Source organism: Rhinolophus sinicus, chromosome 6, assembly GCF_057876585.1.
Source record: "Rhinolophus sinicus isolate RSI-liver-muscle chromosome 6, RSI-T2T, whole genome shotgun sequence".
Taxonomy (NCBI): domain Eukaryota; kingdom Metazoa; phylum Chordata; class Mammalia; order Chiroptera; family Rhinolophidae; genus Rhinolophus; species Rhinolophus sinicus.
In genome coordinates, this window is record NC_142506.1 from 40,517,602 (window position 1) to 40,537,003 (window position 19,402).

Below are 19,402 nucleotides of genomic sequence, written 5' to 3' on the forward strand. Positions count from 1 at the left end.
GCTCACAGTCCTTCAACACCAGATATGGGAAAGTTCCTGAAACATTCTTTTTCTCCATTCTCTCCCTTATTGGAAGCTACCTTCTGTTGTAGATATGTACTCATCTCTTACCTATACCATATATGATTTTTATAATCTGAATCTATATGTAGATAATATAAATACATAAATTATTATTCTCTCTCTCCCCCTCATGAGGACTTGAAGAAATAACCTGAACTTTGGAGTCAGAAGACCAGAGGTCTAGGCCTGGAGTGGCTGTACATATGTTTCTTTTTTATTTTAAGTTTTTATTTTTATTTTTATTGGGGAACAGTGTGTTTTTCCAGGATGTCAAGTCATTTTTCGGTCTAGTTGGCCGGAGGGGGGGGGGGGGGTGCAACTCAGCTCCAAGTCAAGTCGTCGTTGTCAATCTAGTTGTGGAGGGCGCAACTCACTGGCCTATGTAGGACTCGAACCAGCTACCTTGGTGTTATGAGCACCGTGCTAACCAAGTGAGCCATCTGGCTGCCCTGTACATGTGTTTCTTCTGAGCTATTTGTGTTAAGGACAGATGTCCTTGACTTCTTTCTGTAATTTCTGAATTTAGTTTTCCTTGTTTTGCCTCTGTTTTCACATATGTATAATATGTGAAAATAATGCCTATTCTGCTTTTAAAAAACCAGTGGTTCTGAAAGGTAGGCTGTACAGAATGGAGTAGTTCCAGAAAGAGAAAAAAAGACTTGAAAATAATTGAATTGGAGGAAACAGCAGGAAGAAAGTGGAGTTAGAAATGAATAACAGATGAGTATTATTTGTAAGGGGCCCATGTAATTCATCATCCAAACACCAGAGTAAAATGGGGTGCTCTTTCTGAGACAAAGCAGTGCTATTAAACCTAGCTGTCCCAGGCACATGGGAACCCTGCTAAGCACAGTTATTAGGAGTGGCATGAAGTTTCTTTTGCCTGAGGTGAAACAAGAAGACCTACAATAAATGTTTAGAAAGTGCTTTTTGAGACCTCATCAAAATGGCAACGTGAGGTGACCCTCTGTAAATCTCCCCTGGAATTTACAACTAATCGAACAACTATAACTCCACAAAGGACTCCCTGCACAGCAGACAGGCAAGACAAAGTGTCTCACTGATTAATTCACCTAAACGTGGGCAAATTGCGCGAGAAGGGGAGGGGGGGAAGGGAGAAATGCGGAGATGGAGCCGCGCGGGCGCAGGACGCAGACCTAGCTCAGTGCTCCAAGCTCTCTGCATCCTGGAACTACCGCAGCTGCGGGACAGGGAATAACTCGGACTGGTAGGGCTCCGTTTATGGCCCACAGGGCTGAGAGGCAGCATATAACACGGCTGAACCCAACACTCATAGCAGAGACCTCGGAGAAAAGACTGAGGGAAGACGGCTGAAAACGGTGGTTTAAGAACCTCACTGCCAAGCACAGAATGGAAACCTTAGGCACTGAAACTAGTCGCCCCCTCCCTACACTCCCAGAGCTCGCCCCGTCCCCACCTGCCTGGTGCTAGAAGCAGAAGAGTAGCAGTATCATCAAAAGAACAGAATATTTGCTGTTCTGAGAACTGTGGACCGCAGACACAGACTCGCAGCCCAACTAGTTCCAGCAAAGGGGAGGGAGCTGTGGAAGCAGGACCGGCTGTGATGGTGGTCGCCACCATTGCTCTGGGCCACCTCTCACAACCCACCATGCCCCTGGCCCCACCTATCTGGGTGGATCCCTGCACGAGTAAACAGAACTGCTGAAACATACGTGCTCTGAATCTGGTGCAGGAAGAGCTTTGGAACTTCAAAAGCTCTCCGCATACCCACAGGGACAATGAGCCCTGAGACTCAGGCATACTATTAACAGAGCAGAAGCCCGTCTCCCAGGGAATCACCCCAATGTGTGAGAAGCTAGAATAGTGCAGAGAAAACATAGCACTACCGTGTGAGAGAGAAAAAAAGGCTGCAGTCAGAGAGAAAATAAAACATTCTACCACAAGCACTGGAAAAAAAGAAAGACCTCTTCCTATCAACCTGTTGCAGAAGCCACTCCTAGAGATGTCTAGGAAGAGAAACAATAAATCAGTTATTTCCATGAATAACAAGGGGAACAAGACAGCTCAGAAAGGAAGGGAAAAGTCTACAGAAAAGGAACTTAAAGATATGGAAATGTGACTTAAATGACAGAGAATTCAAGATTGCAGTTCTGAAAAAACTCAATGAGATGTAAGAAAACACAGAAAGGGAGTTTAATGAATTCAGAAACACAATCAAAGAACAGCATGAGCATTTTACGAAAGAGATTGAAATTTTAAAAAAGAACCAAATAGAATTTCTGGAGATTAAGAACTCAGTAGAAGAAATTAAGAATGAAATAACCAGCTTAGGTAGTAGAGTTGACCAGATGGAAGAAAGAATCAGTGACATCAAAGATAGAAACCTGGAAATGACACGGATGGAAGAAGAAAGAGACTTGAGACTTAAAAGAAATGAAAGAACTCTACAAGAACTTTATGATTCCATCAGAAAGAGCAATATAATAATAATGGGCATACCAGAAGGAGAGGAAAGAGAGAAGGGAACAGAGAATATATTCAAACAAATTGTCGATGAGAACTTCCCAAACTTGTGGACAGAACTGGATCCTCGAATCCAAGAAGCAAATAAAACACCGGATTCCCTCAACCCCAACAGGCCTTCTCCAAGGCACATTGTATTGAAGCTGTCTAAAATCAACGACAAAGAAAGAATCCTCAAGGCAGCCAGGGAAAAGGAGATGGTAACCTACAAAGGAAAGCCCATTAGATTATAATCAGATTTTTCGGCAGAAACTCTGGAAGCCAGGAGGTAGTGGAACTCAATATTCAAACTATTGAAAGAGAGAAGTTATGAGCCAAGAATAATATATCCAGCAAAGATATCCTTTAGATACAAAGGAGGAATAAAGACCTTTCCAAACATACAGAAGCTGAGGGAATTTTCTAATACGTGACCTGCACTACAAAAAAAACTAAAGGAGGCTATTCGACCACCATCAACAGGGACATTTTGTGGCAACCAAAACACAAAAAGGGGGAGAGTAAAGGCCTGAACTGGAATATGGGAATGGAGAAAGTAAGCGTGCTAAAGAAAATGGAATACTCTAAATATCAATGTTTCTTTTACATAAACTTAAGAGTCACCATTCAAAAAAAAATTAAAAAAAAAAATCCAGAACTGAAATATATACTGTAATAAAAGCAGAAACAGAGGGAATCATCATAGAATACTACCACACAGAAATAATAGACAACAACAAAAAGGCAAAGAAACAATGGAGACACAGCCATACCAGAAAACTAAAGATAGAATGACAGGAAATCCTTACATAGCAATAATCACCCTAAATATAAATGGACTGAGCTCACCAATAAAAAGGCACAGAGTAGCAGATTATATCAAAAAACTAAACCCAACCATATGCGGTCTCCAAGAGACACATCTCAGCTACAAGGACAAGCATAGAAACAAAGTGAAGGGTAGAAATTGACACTCCAAAGAGAGAAAATCTAGAGAAAAAAAATGGAAAATCTAGAAAAAAATTATACAGAGAAAATCAGGTATACTCATACTGATATCAGATGAAACACACTTCAGGGTGAAAAAGATAACAAGAGATAAAGATGGACATTTCATAATGGTAAAGGGGACTATACAACAAGAAGACATAACAGTCATCAATATTTATGCCCCCAATCAGGGTGCACCGAAATATACCAAGCAACTACTAATAGAACTAAAGGGAGAAATGACCAAAACACAATTATACTAGGGGACTTAAATACATCGTTGGCACCTATGGATAGATCATCCAAACAGAAAATAAATAATAAAACAGCAGCCCTAAATGACACATTAGATGAAATGGACATAATTGACATTTATAGAGCACTTCATCCTAAAACATCAGACTATACATTATTTTCTAGTGTACATGGAACTCTAGAACTAGTGTACATGGAACTCAAGGATAGACCATATATTGGGACATAATATCAGCCTCAGCAAATTTAAGAAGATTGAAATCATACCAAGCATATTCTCTGATTACAAGGCTTTGAAATTGGATATCAACTGCACAAAGAAACCAGGAAGAAACACAAATACATGGAGATTAAACAACCTACTTTTAAAGTACGAGCAGGTCAAAGAAGAAACTAGAGGAGAGATCAAAAGGTACATAGAAACAAATGACAATGAAAACACATCCTACCAAAATTTTTGGGATGCAGCGAAAGCAGTTTTAAGAGGGAAATTTATATTACTGGCCAGTCTCAGGAAACAAGAAAAATCCCAAATAAATACCCTCACATTACACATTAAAGAACTAGAAAAAGAAGAACAAATGAAACCCAAGGTCAGCAGAAGAAAGGAAATAGCAAAAAATCAGAGCAGAGCTAAATGAAATAGAGAACAAAAAGACAATAGAAAAAAATAATGTGACAAAGAGCTGGTTCTTTGAAAAGAATAACAAAATTGACAAGCCCTTGGCTAGACTCACTAAGACAAAAAGAGAGAAGACACTAATAAAATCTGAAGTGAAAAAGGGGAAGTTATCACGGATGCCACAGAAATAAAAAGGATCATCCAAGAATACTATGAAAGAGCATATGCCACCAAATTCAATAACCTAGAATAAATGGACAAGATCCAAGGCTGAACCATGAAGAACTGGAAAATCTAAACAGACCGATCACCAGTGACGAAATTGAATCAGTCATCCAATACCTTCCCAAAAACAAAAGTCCAGTACCAGATGGCTTCACTAGTGAATTCTACCAAACCTTCAAAGAGGATCTAATACCAATCGTGCTCAAACTCTTCCAAAAAATTGAAGAAGAGGCAGCACTCCCTAACTCATTTTATGAGGCCAACATTACCCTGATACCAAAACCTTGTAAGGACAACACAAAAAAAAGAAAATGACAGACCAATATCTCTGATGAATACAGATGCACAAATCTTAAACAAAATTCTAGCAAGTTGAATACAACAATGCATTAAAAAGATTATTCATCACGACCAAGTGGGGTTCATCCCCGGGGCACAAGGATGGTTCAACATCCACAAATCCATCAATGTGATACATCACGTAAACAAAATAAGGGACAAAAATTATATGATTATATCAATGGATGCAGAAAAAGTATTTGACAAGATACAACATCCATTTATCATTAAAACACTTAATAAATAGGTGTAGAAGGAAAATACCTTAACATAATAAACGCTATATATGACAAGCCCTCAGCTAATCTCATAATTAATGGTGAAAAACTGAAGCCCTTTGCTCTACGTTCAGGAACACGACAGGGCTGTCCCCTGTCATCTCTGCTTTTCAACATAGAAGTCCTTGCCAGAGCAATCAGGCAAGAGAAAGAAATAAAAGGCATCCAAGTTGGGAATGAAGAAGTTAAATTATCACTCTTTGCAGATGACGTGATGCTATATATAGAAAACCCTAAAGACTCCGCCAAAAAGCTATTAGAAACAATCAACGAATACAGTAAAGTTGCCGGCTACAAAATCAATGTACAAAAGTCCAGTGCATTCCTATATATTAACAATGAAATCTCAGAAAAAGAAATACAAAAAACAATTGCTTTTGCAATTGGAGCAAAAAGAATAAAATACCTAGGAATAATCTTAACCAAGGATGTGAAAAACCTGCATGCTGAAAGCTGTAGGACATTTTCAAAAGAAATTGAAGAAGACACAAAGAAATGGAAAGACATTCCATGCTCTTGGAGTAGAAGAGTCAACATAGTTTAAATGGCCATATTACCGAAAGCAATATACAGATTTAATGCAATCCCCATCAAAATCCCAATGGCATTTTTTAAACAAATAGAACAAAAAAATCATCAGATTTGTTTGGAACCACAAAAGACCCCGAATAGCCAAAGCAATCTTAAGAAAAAAGAACAATACTTGAGGTATCACACTCCCTGAATTGAGCTTGTACTACAGGGCTACAATAATCAAAACAGCATGGTATTGGCAGAAAAACAGATACACAGACCAATGAAATAGAATTCAGAACCCAGAAGTAAAACCACATAAATGTGGACAGATAATTTTTGACAAAGAAGCTAAAAACATACAATGGAGGAAAGACAGCCTCTTCAATAAATTGTGCTGGGAGAGTTGGATAGCCACATGCAAAAAAATGAAACTGGACTGCTGTCTGTCACCACGTACCAAATTAATTCAAAATGGATCAAAGACTTAAGCATAAGACCTGACACAATAAACTGCATAGAAGGAAACATAGGTACTAAACTTATGGACCTTGGGTTCAAAGAGCATTTTATGAATTTGACTCCAAAGGCAATGGAAGTAAAAGCTAAAGTAAATGAATGGGACTATATTAAACTTAAAAGCTTCTGCACAGCAAAAGAAACCATCGACGAAATAAAGAGGCAACCAAATGAATGGGAGAAGATTTTTGCAAACAGTGGCTCCGATAAGGGGCTAATATCCAAAATATACAAGGAACTCATGCAACTCAACAACAAAAAAACAAACAACTCAACTGAAAAATGGGCATGGGACTTGAAGAGACATTTCTCCAAAGAGGGCATACAAATGGCAAATAGACATATGAAAAAATGCTCAACATCACTAATCATCAGAGAAATGCAAATCAAAACCACAATGAGGTATCACCTCACCCCAGTCAGAATGGCTATCATCAACAAGACAAATAGTAACAAGTGTTGGAGAGGCTGTGGAGAAAAAGGAACCCTTATACACTGTTGGTGGGAATGCAGACTGGTACAGCCGTTATGGAAGGCAGTGTGGAGGTTCCTCAAAAAATTATGAATAGAATTACCATATGACCCAGCAATCCCTCTCCTGGGTATCTACCAAAAAAATCTGAAAATGTTTATACATAATGACACTTGTGCTCCAATGTTCATTGCAGCTTTGTTTACAGTGGCCAAGACATGGAAACAACCAAAATGTCCTTCGATAGATGAATGGATAAAGAAGTTGTGGTATATATACACAATAGAATACTACTCGGTGGTAAGAAAAGATGATATAGGAACATTGTGACAACATGGATGGATCTTGAGAGTGTAATGCTGAGCGAAATAAGTCAGACAGAAAAAGCAAAGAACCATATGATTTCACTGATATGTGGTATATAAACCAAAACAACAAAAGAGCAAGACAAACAAATGAGAAACAAAAATTCATGGACATAGACAATAGTTTAGTTGTTACCAGAGGAGAAAGGGTCAGGGGATGGTAAGTGAGGGTAAGGGGGATCAAATATATGGTGATGGAAGGAGAACTGACTCTGGGTGGTGAGCACACAATGGAATTTATAGATGATGTGATACGGAGTTGTACATCTGAAATCTATGTAATTTAACTAACAATTGTCACGCCAATAAATTTTAAAAATAAAAAAGAAAGAAATTGCTTTCTATACTTTCGCTCATTCCTATGAGTTCAGGTAGAGTAGACAGTACTGTTGTCTTCATTTTGCAACTGAAAAAAGCTGAGTCTGAGGATGTTAGGCCTTTGCTCATGGTTTCTCAGCAGTTAAGTGTGAGCTAGACCTCAGCCCAGGCTGTCTGCCTATCAGGCCACCTCTAAGTAGCCATACAGCAGTCGTGGGAATTTTTTTCCTGGTTGTGTACTGGGGTATCTGTTTCCTCATTGGATTTCCTTACTATTACTCTCACCTAGTTCGCTAACTTTACTTGGGTTTATAGAATAATCATCATTATTGTAACAGAATGATGTTGGACTTTGGGCAGACATCTAAGCAATATGATGTTTTCTGTAGTTTCTCTTTTTATAGTATATTACATATTTCACCAAGAATGTAATGCCAGCAGTAGCATAAATCAAAAGAAAGGAAATTTGCCAAATCTGGCCATTTAAAACTGTTTTTTATTTTTCCTTATTGATTTCCAGTTCTTATACATATTTTTCCAGTGAACACTGTCAGATTGGGCCTATTTCAAAACAACCTGCAACATCTCTTCTTTGAGATTCATAACTTGTTTTAGCATAGGTGACCAAAGCAAGTGACTGGAAATGAGCATAGAACAGATAATAAATAATTGTACTGATCTGACAGTTTTGAGCTTTAAGCCACCAAAGTGATATTTCCCCCCAATTAAATCAGCCTTTATTCATTATTCCTACGTAGGTGCAGAGCTATACAGTATATATCAAAGTTGGGCAGTTTTGTGGCACATATGTAGAAACACTGACTGTATCTTTAAATTTTATATTTCCAGAACCTGCTAAGCTCTAATAGTGTGAGCAAGTCACTCTGAGAGGTTTATTTTGATTACTCCTTCTAGAATTAGTGGAACCTGTGCAGTATGGTCCAAACTGTGAAAATGCCTCCCGAGTGGACTGTGTAGAATGTAGTTACTACATAGTTACTACACGGAGGTCTTGAAGCATGGCTCCTGTTAAAGCCCTCATGATCTGATCAGTCCAGTTGATCCCCAGAATAATTTGGAGCTCCCAGAGCATGTGAGCTGTGGTTCTGTGTTACATTAAGATTTTTGTTTGTTTGTTTGTTTGTTTCATTTATTAAAAGCCCAGCTATTTGAATCTATAAATGTTCATGGTATAACGGGTCGAGCACCAGACTTGGAATAATCTTGAGTGGTTCACTCCTGGAGGTTTGGTTTTCTCATCTGTAAAACTGGGATAATGTTTAGGTGACCCACTTGTAAAGTGGTTGAGAGGTGCAAATAAGATGAGTAGAAGTATTTTATAAACAAGTCACCTTACAAATGAGCAGTGTATATATGTAAGAAAGGTGAAAAATCAACTAAGAAGCCATTTTAACCAGAAGGACGGGGAAGGAATTTGGACACTAACCATGAGATTGGAAAGGAAGGAAGAGAGACCATGGAAGCAAGGTAGGTGGGGTATGGCATTGAGTGGTTGCAGAGACTTAAAGAAAGGAGTTTCAATAATATGACAGGCTTGGGCAAGTCAACACACTGACGTGGACCACACAAGAGTCAGAGTTAGGGAGAACTGACTGGGTGACAGGAGCATCCTGATGGAGCTACAGAGCAGGCAGCTCAAAGGAAGAGACTGCAGCTCAGGAAGGAAATGAGACCTGGAAAAACAGGTTTGAGAGTTATTTTCTTACAGCTGATCATTGAAACCACGAAATCTGACAAGGGAAAGTGTGGGAAAGGAAGTATACTGTCTTTATGTCAGCTTCCTCCCTTGCCAAACAAACAGAAGAGGAAGAAGTTAAAGTATAAAAATCAGAATTTTAATCTTGAAAACCAAAGTCAGAGGGAATTTCAATAGGGCGGTTTAAAAAGGAAGGATGGGAAAATGGTCAGTAGTGGTGACTCCTCAGAAAGTCTGAGGACAATGAGGGTGGAGAAAAGGTTATTGGTCACTAATGAAGTAAAAGGGGAAGTAAGCTAATGTTCCCTCTGTGTAGCTGTCAATTCTTGTTGGGGGGGAGGCACAGGGCCACAGGCTTTCTAATTCTAAAGGTTGTACTGTATAAAGAATGTATATAGGATTGTTTTCTTTCAGCCAGTGCCAAAAGGAGGAGGTGGTGTTAGTTCCTGCGATTTATTCAGGACCTACTAAATATCAGCACGGTGCTTAGCACTGATACAATCCTGAATAACCCTGCAGTTATTATTCCTGCTTTACAGGAACTGTCGCCCTAAGAGGTTAAGTGACTTGCCTGTGGTTCTAAAGCCACTAAGTGATGTAGATGGAAGTGAAACCCAAGAAAGGCTGACTGAAGCCACTCAAAATTGGAAGCCATTTCCATTACACACCATGATACCTTTTCTTTGGTGCTCCAACTACCTGGTCCAACTTCTGTTTGCTTTCAGGAGCACCCTTCTAACCTTATTCCTGCCAAAACAGGCATTAAGAAATTGACAGAATGTGGCATTTTGGAAAGTATTTGGTTTGCAGTCCAAAGATCTGGGTGAATCAAACCTTAGCTATGTAATGTATTTGAGAGTGGTTTTAAATTGTCAAGTGCAATGCAAATGTAACGTGAGCTTTAATGTGAATTTAAATACCTTCTGTAGAGTCCTTTTCATTTTGGGATTTTTTTTAAAGATTTTATTGGGGAAGGGGAGTAAGACTTTATTGGGGAATAGTATGTACTTCCAGGATTTTTTCCAAGTCAAGTTGCTCTTTCAATCGTAGTTGTGGAGGGCGCAGCTCAGCTCCAGGTCTTGTTGCCTTTGTCAGGTGCAGGGGGCGCAGCCCACCATCCTTTGCAGGAGTCGAACTGGTAACCTTGTGGTTGAGAGGACGTGCTCCAACCAACTGAGCCATCAGGGAGCTCAGCGGCAGCAACCGGCAACCTTGTGGTTGAGAGCCCACTGGCCCATGTGGGAATCAAACCAGCAGCCATCGGCATTAGGAGCACGGAGCTCCAACCGCCTGAGCCACTGGTCCGGCCCCTCATTTTGGGAATTTTAATTATCAACATTCTACTTAATTTATTGAGCATCCTTTGCATGTGAGAATTTTTTCTGGAGGATTTAGGTGTGGGTATGTAAAATATGGAGAAACTCAGGAGGAAATGATTTGTTTTTTTGGAAAAGGAATTTCTAACAGTAAGAACCAGAATAGATATTATTTTGCTGGTAGGGCAGAAAGGCCATTCTTTGTATATCTAAAATAACAAGTTGAAATAAATAGTTTTATTCTTAGGGATGAAGAGAATTGCTGATAATGAAACAAAATATCAATAATCTTTGACATGCAGCTTTGGCATTCAAAAACTTCAATCCATCATTTCACTTCAATCTGTAGTATTATATACTTAGCAAAGGGGAGCATTGTGTTCAGCCTCATACTCTTCATCTGAGTCTAGCCTAACTTTGGTCAATAGACTGATTCTCATTTTTCAAATAGGGAATAAAATATTCTTTATGCCAAAAAGGAAATATATTATCACAAGTAAGGGAAGACTGAAGTACCATGAGGTTTAGGAATGAAATTTGCTATGAAATAGTATTCTAGAGCCTTATACACTATTGTGGTAATTCAGTCACCAGCATCATTCCTTCAGGGACTGAAAGGGAAGCTCAGTTATTTTAAAAAATAATAAAATAGATAACAAATAAATAGAGCAAGTATCAGGAAATACTAGCCTGAATATAAAAAACACAAATTGAAAAATGTAAAATTAGATTATACCATGACCACCTTTATCCCTGCCCTTATGGATATACCACGGGTATTATACACAATTTGTAGTTTCCACCTTTATGAACCAGCAGAAAGCTTAAAAACTTAAAATGATTCAGGTTACAGTACTTACAGATTCTGCACATTCCACTATTCCCAGAAGTGTGATTGTTCAGGGGCTGAGTGCCACTGGTCCATCATCAGTCTTGCAGGTATGGATTAGCCAACAGGAAATCCGGTAGAGCCATCTAAGAGGAATATATTAATAGAAGTTACTTTGTCTGTTTTCTAATGAGCTTTTTAAAAGAAATGTGCACTTTGGAGTATTTTGTTAGTTGAATACTTGTGCTAAGGTTTCCTGCTCATTCATTGCAATACAATGACAAGAGCAATAAAAATATGTAGGTTTTTTTTTCCCATTAGATCATTTGAATTGCTCTTTGTTGTACCCTTCCTACAGCTAAAGGTTGTTTTTGTCCCAGTGTTAGGTGTTAAATCAATGGGATTGAACAATTTGGGAATGGGACTAGAGGTAAAACTAGCCAGAGCCCTTGAATCCTGGGTAAGAACGCAGCCATGCTAGGCAAGAAGGCTAAGTTCCCAGCAGCTTCATGATCCAAAACATCTGTTTCTATATTTGGCACAATTCCACTTTTTTATTTGTAAAATTGTTCCTATCTTTGAAAACACTTTAAAAAATAAGAAGTCTCCATTCTGCCTCCTCTTTCCACTCCCCAACACATGCATCTATAATTACCTGGTTGAATGTGTGTATTTAATCAGTTTAAATTGAGAAGGTTGCCTAGATTGGATTTCAATCTGAAGATGGCATTGAGTACTGGGCAGTTACCACTGTTGTGTCTGCCAAAATGTACCTCTGCCAGAAAGAAGATAGGACTCACATCAGGGTATTTCCTAAAGAAGCCACTTGACGCAGATTAGATATTTAATTTCCTTAAAGTATTATTTTGGATCTGAGTCTATGTTCTCTAATAGGAATTTTCTGATATAGTTTCACTTACTTGCTGAGTATGTTCCAGGATCCAGCTGGCATTATTCTAAGTGGCTAAACCTCAAGAAAATAAAATTCATTCTGTGTACCATGTCATACCTCACTACTCTGAAGGATGGGCCAGGCCCATGTTTGTTCACATCTTTGTGGGCTCATTTGTACATGCAAAGCAATTGAATTAATTTTGAGAAAGAAGGGCTTCTAGTTATGGCAGTGAAGCCTCTGGTCAGAAGTATATACCTTTTGAGTTATTTCCTGGTTAAAGTAGAAAAAAATTTGTTCAAGTACTGATTATTAATTTAATTTCATTTTTATTTATGACATTAACATAGATTTCCTCAGCTATGTTCACCTCCTACTGAACCTTTTTTTTTTTTTCCATTCCATTGATCCATAATTTCTGAATGGTAAAGATATAAGAATGTAGAGCCGGACTCTTTCTAAAAGTTTTAAACCAGAGTTTTCTAATTTACAAGCGTCCAGCCCTTGAAACTTTAGGAGCCCTGTTGTTTCTTAGCAAAGTTAGGATGACTGCTAAAAATCCCTTTGCATATTTTGCACAGTGGTAAAGCCATACAAATCAGGGTAATGGGCTGACAATCCAGTGGTGTATTTTCAGTAGGCTTATGAGCCCACCTTAAGCCAAACAACCAGCATGCTGAAAGTAAAACAAATGCAGGGAACACAGAGGAGATATTTTTAATATCTTTATATTAATATATCAGGGTTTCAAAAATGTATTTTAATTGTGACACAACCATCACACACATACTGTCAGCTGGGTGGAGTTACCAGATTATAGCCAGAGAAAAATCAAAATCAAGGAAGATAAAGAATAAGACACAAAGATAAGATCACTATATATAAAGCATTTCACAGTGGGGTTGATCTTACCAAAGGAACTACTGTACAAACGTTTAAGTTGGCTTCCTGAGGTTTCACCCCTCCTAGAAGGACCCTGTGGGCCCTGTTACTTTCAGTCTCCTCCCTGTCCTTCCTTTCCTTCCCTAGGATCTATCCCACACAGGTGATCTTCTGTCTCTAGTATGTTGTGTTCTGATTCAGTGTGTTTATTTCAAAGTTTAAATCTCAGAGGTGACCTCATTTGGGCTTTCCTCACTTCTTGGAAAGCACCAGACATTAGCAGTGGGCTTGCTAGGGTCTAAGTTTTTAGTTCCACTTTTTGGACTACTCAGAGTTTCTGAGGTGCAAATGAGCTGCAAAGGAACTCCACCAGCTGGAATGTATTGTGTACAAATAAATCCTCATTTTTTACCCAGGTTTAGTATTTCTAGTTTTTCAAAGCCAAATTAGGTGTAGTCAGATTCATTCATTTCATAAATATTTATTGAGCACCTGCTGTATATCAGGCACTGTTCTGGGTACTTAGAGCATATCACAGAACAAACAAACCAAGGACTCTAGCCTCTAGGGAGTTGAAGTCAAGGGAATAGTTTGAGTTTGCATATCAGGTACACTGAATAACTGATGACAATGGGAAGAACTAAATACATGTCTTGCTCGCTCTCTCTAGTCTGTGATTGAGCAGTGAATAGAATCCTCTATCTTCGTCATTATATTTCTTTGAATCTAATATAGGGTTCTATAATTCCTTTGTAATTTTTATTAGTATCTAGAAGGAAGAAGCTTCTGCCCAGAGTGATATATTTACATCTGAACATGGTGATATTGGTATTAGAAGGTAAAAAAAAAAAAAAAAAAAATTAGATACAACAAATGTTAGTATAGGTGAACAAAGAATTTAGATATGAAGAGAGCCAAACCTAAAAAGAACAGATTTTATAGTAAAACTGGAAAGGAGCTTCAGCCAGTTTGTTAATATCATACTAACTGTTGGCAGAAAAGTTTGGGCAGTCATCACACCAAAACCTGCACTTTCTGTGTGTTTAGTGTACACACACATACACACACCTGGGTTTTTCATTCTTACCACATAGTTCTTGATAATAAAGGGTCAGTGTTGCTGTGGGATCAGAGCCAGGAGAGCAGTTTCCAGGCTCTCGGCCTTATGTGGAAAGGTGCTGGCTCAGGTAGTAAATGGCCATCAACTGCGATTGGATGGCCATCAGCTATGGCTAGTTGGCCGTCAGCTGTAACCAGTGAGCCATTGGCCACTAATATAACTGCCGTGGCTATGGTAGCAGAAAATGGGGGCTAGCAAGAAGATGGTGGCTGAGCTGGCAAGAGCGGATTGCAGTTAGCATGGAGGATTGCAGTTAGCAAGTGGGATTGGTTGGCAGAGAGAAGTGGACGGCAGGTTGCGGATAGTGTGGCTCCTGCTTCCTGTGTCTCCAACCCTGCTGCCAGCGAGAATATAGTGACTCCCCCATCTATGGCTCCGTGGATGTTCCTCTTTGACCATACCATATCCTGCATTCTTATGTGGGGAGTGGGAGCTGAGACCCGGCAGGACATCCCTGCATGACAGCTGCCTAGGACATTTTTTTTAGACTTTGTTCTGGATAACGTATTAATTTGGGATTTCACTTTTTCTGTCTTCTCCTTTAGAGTTGCTGGAATTGTGGCCGTAAAGCGAGTGAAACCTGCAGCGGCTGTAACACAGCCCGATACTGTGGCTCATTTTGCCAGCACAAAGACTGGGAAAAGCACCACCACATCTGTGGACAGACCCTGCAGGCTCAGCAGCAGGGGGACACGCCTGCGGTCAGCTCCTCCGTCACGCCCAACAGTGGGGCTGGGAGCCCGATGGACACACCACCAGCAGCCACCCCAAGGTCAACTACTCCGGGGACCCCTTCCACCATAGAGACAACCCCTCGCTAGATGTAAACTCAAAACTGTCAGAGGAAAGACAACACAACCAACATGAAACCAATTCCTCATCCTCAGATGCTCAAAGTTGTTTTTTGTTGTTGTTGTTTGTTTGTTTATAGACGAACTATGCTATTTCAGTACTTCATCAAGAGATACAGTACTAACCGTATCTTGAGGTAGTAGTAAAATAGAAGGCCAGTAACGGGTCGTAATGACTTATTGTGGATAACAAAGATATCTTTTCCTTAGAGAACTGAAAAGAGAGCAGAAAATATAACATGAAATGATAGATTTGACCTCCTCCCTGTTATTTTCCAGTAGCTGGGATTTTAAACTAGATGACCTCATTAACCGATGCTTTACCAAACAGCAAACCAAGAGATTGCTAATTGCTGTTGAAAGCAAAATGCTAATATTAAAAGTCATAATGTTCCTGATATATAACAATGGGGGAGACAAAAGAGGAAAACCCTCAAGGGCATGAGCATTGGCTACAGCAGTAGACATTTTAACAAGAAGATGAATGGCATCTATGGATGCTAACTGAACTTCGAAGACCCGCTACAAAACACACAAATGTGTAGCATACTGGAAGGAGAAACAGATATTCAGTTTTTTCCCGTTTCTAAAAAGAAATGATATCCAGGTCAACAGAATGAAAAATGAAAGGATGTTTGCACTGGGATGCATGAATACAGCAGCAAGGGGAAGAAAATGCCATAATACAAAAGGCTCCTTTACACACACACACACACACACACACACACACACACACACACAAGTTAAGAAACAGCCTGCAGTTAATTAGCATTCTGACAGCTTTGACATCAGCCAGCTGCCCTAAATAACCTTTCAACGTTTCTTCACTTTTGTAAGGTTCCACAGAGTAAGACATTGGGTCTATTCCAGCTCATTCATTTTATATTGAAAAATAATTTTCAAAAAATGGTGGCTCCAGCCCCAGCCGCTTTCCAAATTTTTTCAACCTCACCCTGTTTGGATTTTTAATTAAAAACTAGTAGTTCTCTTGGTGTTAAAACACTCTGTCCTGTGAGGTTTCAAATGGTGTTTTTCTTGTAAATGTGTTGGACAAATGTGAAGATGCATTGTAGTTTAACCATATGCCCACATTTAGTCTCTTTATTCCTAGTTGGTGAGAACCTGTATCTTTCTATGCTGCTTTTATATCTGTATGTATTAGTGATATTTCTCTAATAGTTCAGGGGGGATAAAAAGGGAGGGGGGACTTTTTTGGTTGTCCTCTAGAAAAAAAAGGCTATCTTTCGGAGCTGCTATTTCATTCTCTATAGGATTTTATTTTTTCCTGAAAACCAGCATGTTTCACGGAATGCTAACATATTGGTGTTTTTGTAAGAGGGAATGTATATAAATGTATTTTGCACTGTCACAATGACTCCCTAGGCATGCTTTTTTTTTTTTCCAGCAAACTTTTTTAATATGCTAGAGCCATTTCACCAAGTTTTGCTGTAGCATAGAGTAGTAGTGGAATTTTTCTTTTCTTTTTTTAAATATCATTATTTGGGACTTTCTTTTTAAAAAGTAACAAGATATCCTACTTAAAAATAAATGACAGTGCATGCATATTGCTGTAAGGTTGTTTCAGTAGTTCTAATTTTACAAAAAAAAAAGTCATTAGAGCTCCAAATGCTGAGGTGTAGACTGACAGCTTTAACACTGCTGAATGCCAGGTTATACAGTATTCTTACAAAAAGGGAAGTCAGCCAAAGACTGATCTGATGGACCAAAATCAGAATTTTGAAAAGCACCAGTACTACTTTCCAAATGATCAGCAGGTTAAACATGTTCAGTCAGGTATAGTGTAAATTCACTAACCCTTCATTGTCCAGGGTCCAGACCAGAACTACTTATTAGTTTTGAAAACAGTCACCCAAATGTGGTTGTGTGCTTTAGGGAAAGTCAGCAGTGCTGCAGGCAGTGTAGACAACCAAAGTTTTCCAGGCTGGAAAGACATTACTCCACATAGATAAACACACCAGGCATTTATTGAAAAATCTAAAATGATCCATTAGATTTTTTTTTCTGGATGTAGCCCTTAGCTAGAGTTTTAAATGGCTTTTCAGTATCTGCATAGAAGCAATCCAAAATCTGCATTAAGTTTCTTAAACCTAACTTTTTAGCATTTTTCTCCCGTATTTTCATATTCAAGTTGGTTTTAATTTTGTTTCGGTGCTGTGTTTTCTAAATGGCTTTTTAGTTTAGAAAGTTCTGATGAACAAATAAATACATCTATCTGCGTGTTAGAAGTCTCTGCCAGCACACCTGCTTAAAGTGAAATGAAAGCACATAACCAGGCTCTGAATGGTTTATATTTTATCATGGTGCTCCCAGAATCTTTTGACCTCACTCTGATTTCTAGTCTGCTTATGACACTGGACAGTCCTTTCTTACAGAGCTATTATATGCTCTAGGCTACGAAGGGTTAAATAATCCCAAAAATGAGGTATGTCATACCCACACGTCTTTATCTCTAGAAGCTGTGATGTATGTGAAACAGCACTGTTATTCTTAACACTAGTGTGTAAAATAAGGATTAGTACAGTACGTCTCATTACTTTTAATTCAGGGCACCCTGAGTAAAACAAATACAAAAAAAAAAAAAAAAAAATCCCTGACTCTGAGCTCTATCTATCTCCTCCTTTCCCTCTTCCTCCTCCTCTTCCTCTCCTCCTGTTTTGCTACATTCTCCTCAGTGGCAAAAACTTTCACTCTACCTCTGACAGCATGTATATTGCACCAGTAGCTAACAAAAACTGGTCTAGTCAAACCAAATGGGCACAAAAGAACCAGGATACCAAAAGTTAAGCTCATACAGCTGCAAACCATATCACTTCTTGGTAACAATGCAGACCTCATAAACCTAAAGAAGAGAAAGAAAAGAAAACTTTTGTTACTTTCCTTTTCTGCTTGTCACTTATGTACAGGCTATGTGAGAGTATAATTTGTAGGTATAACACATTTTTAAAAAATTATCTTCATTGGATAGAATCGAATGGTGGTCGCTGATAGGAATAGGGCGTCCTCTATCTCTTATCTCTGTCTCTGACTCTTCTCTTTTCTCTGTCATGAGAATGTGTGTGACAGGACCACCTGTCTTTTCAATTTTTTTTCACTTTTTTTTTTTTTATGTGTAGGTGCATGTCTTGGGGATTTAAAAATTTCAAGGCTGGTTTACTTACGCAAAGCATGCCTACGTCTGGAATACTTAGGGAAAGAAAGTGACTCCATGTTGTCCGAATTCCTCAAGGGACAGAAAATAATTGGAGACTGTTGAAATGCAGATTTGAAGTAATTTTTAAAAATATTATGGGTTCTGCGACATTGTGAAAAATTAAAGTTGTTGTGCAATACTTAATTCAGACATGTACCACAAGTTAATGGTAGACTAACACTGGGGGGTGGGATCTAGGCATCATGCTTTTGTCAGCATACTCTTGAGCTTTTAAGTCTACTATGTCTGAACTGTGGTTTCTTGTTTATCCTTTTTTCCTTAGTTGGACTGTAATGTATGGTCTGTCAACCTGTGAATCTTTAAAGTATGATTCAGGTATTGTTGTATTCTTTACTGTGTAATAAAACGTTTTAAAAAATTTGTATTCTCTGCCTCCCCTATCCTGTGTGTGCCATGGCTGTCCAGCCAGTGGCCCTGACCTGGGAGTCCATCCTTGGAGGTGCTGAAGCACATCTGTAGAGTTTATTCAGCTACAAAGCATGCCTGGGTAACAGGAATTGGCTCATCCATGACTGGTGAATAGGAAATGAAGTCAGGATAATGCCAAAGTCATGTTAGTTCGGGGGGGGGGGGGGTGTTACACAGGCAAGAGGAGCTGGAAGAGTGGGAGGAGAATTACAGTCTTCCGAAGGAAAGGAGAACTTGATTTGCTTAGTTTAGCTGCTGCATAAGCAAGGTAGCAGAAGCCCGTTGGGCTGTGTTTTTGATAAAATTAGCAATGAGTGCCTACATCTTTCTAGAGCGGTTCATCCTAACCTTATGAGGCTCTGGCTCTTCTGTTGTTCAGTTCCCTCAGGCACATCTGAGTGGCAGATGGTGCAGAGCTTGCTTCCATCTGCCTTGTCCACCATCCTTCTCTAACTAAAAGATGCCAGCATTTTCACTCTTGTTTTTGTACATTGTTACATTGTGGTAATCTCCAACTTTGCTGGGCCATCCAAAGCATCCCCTCTGACACCCATTTTTTCACATTCTAGTTGTAAAATTGGTTAGAATTTGAAGCCCCTACCCTGTCCCCCGCCCCATGAACCCTGTTAATTTTCATGTGTAATTTTTATGACACAGGATTTTGTTTTGTTTTTACTAATGTGTGTACTACATTGTAGCAGAAATACCTCTT

The 19,402-nt window shown here is 39.0% G+C and overlaps 1 protein-coding gene across 8 annotated transcripts in view; it reads left to right on the forward strand.

Moving 5' to 3' along the window:
* The window catches only part of RUNX1T1 (RUNX1 partner transcriptional co-repressor 1), a 183,518-nt gene extending 164,872 nt beyond the window's left edge, over window positions 1–18,646 (forward strand). For all 8 annotated transcript variants that reach the window (XM_074316318.2, XM_019718441.3, XM_019718440.3 and 5 more), the window contains one exon: window positions 14,745–18,646. In XM_074316318.2, coding sequence (XP_074172419.1) covers window positions 14,745–15,020 — 276 coding nt within the window. In that variant the 3' untranslated portion in view covers window positions 15,021–18,646. The remainder of the gene's footprint in view (window positions 1–14,744) is intronic.
* Window positions 18,647–19,402: the final 756 nt, after the last annotated feature.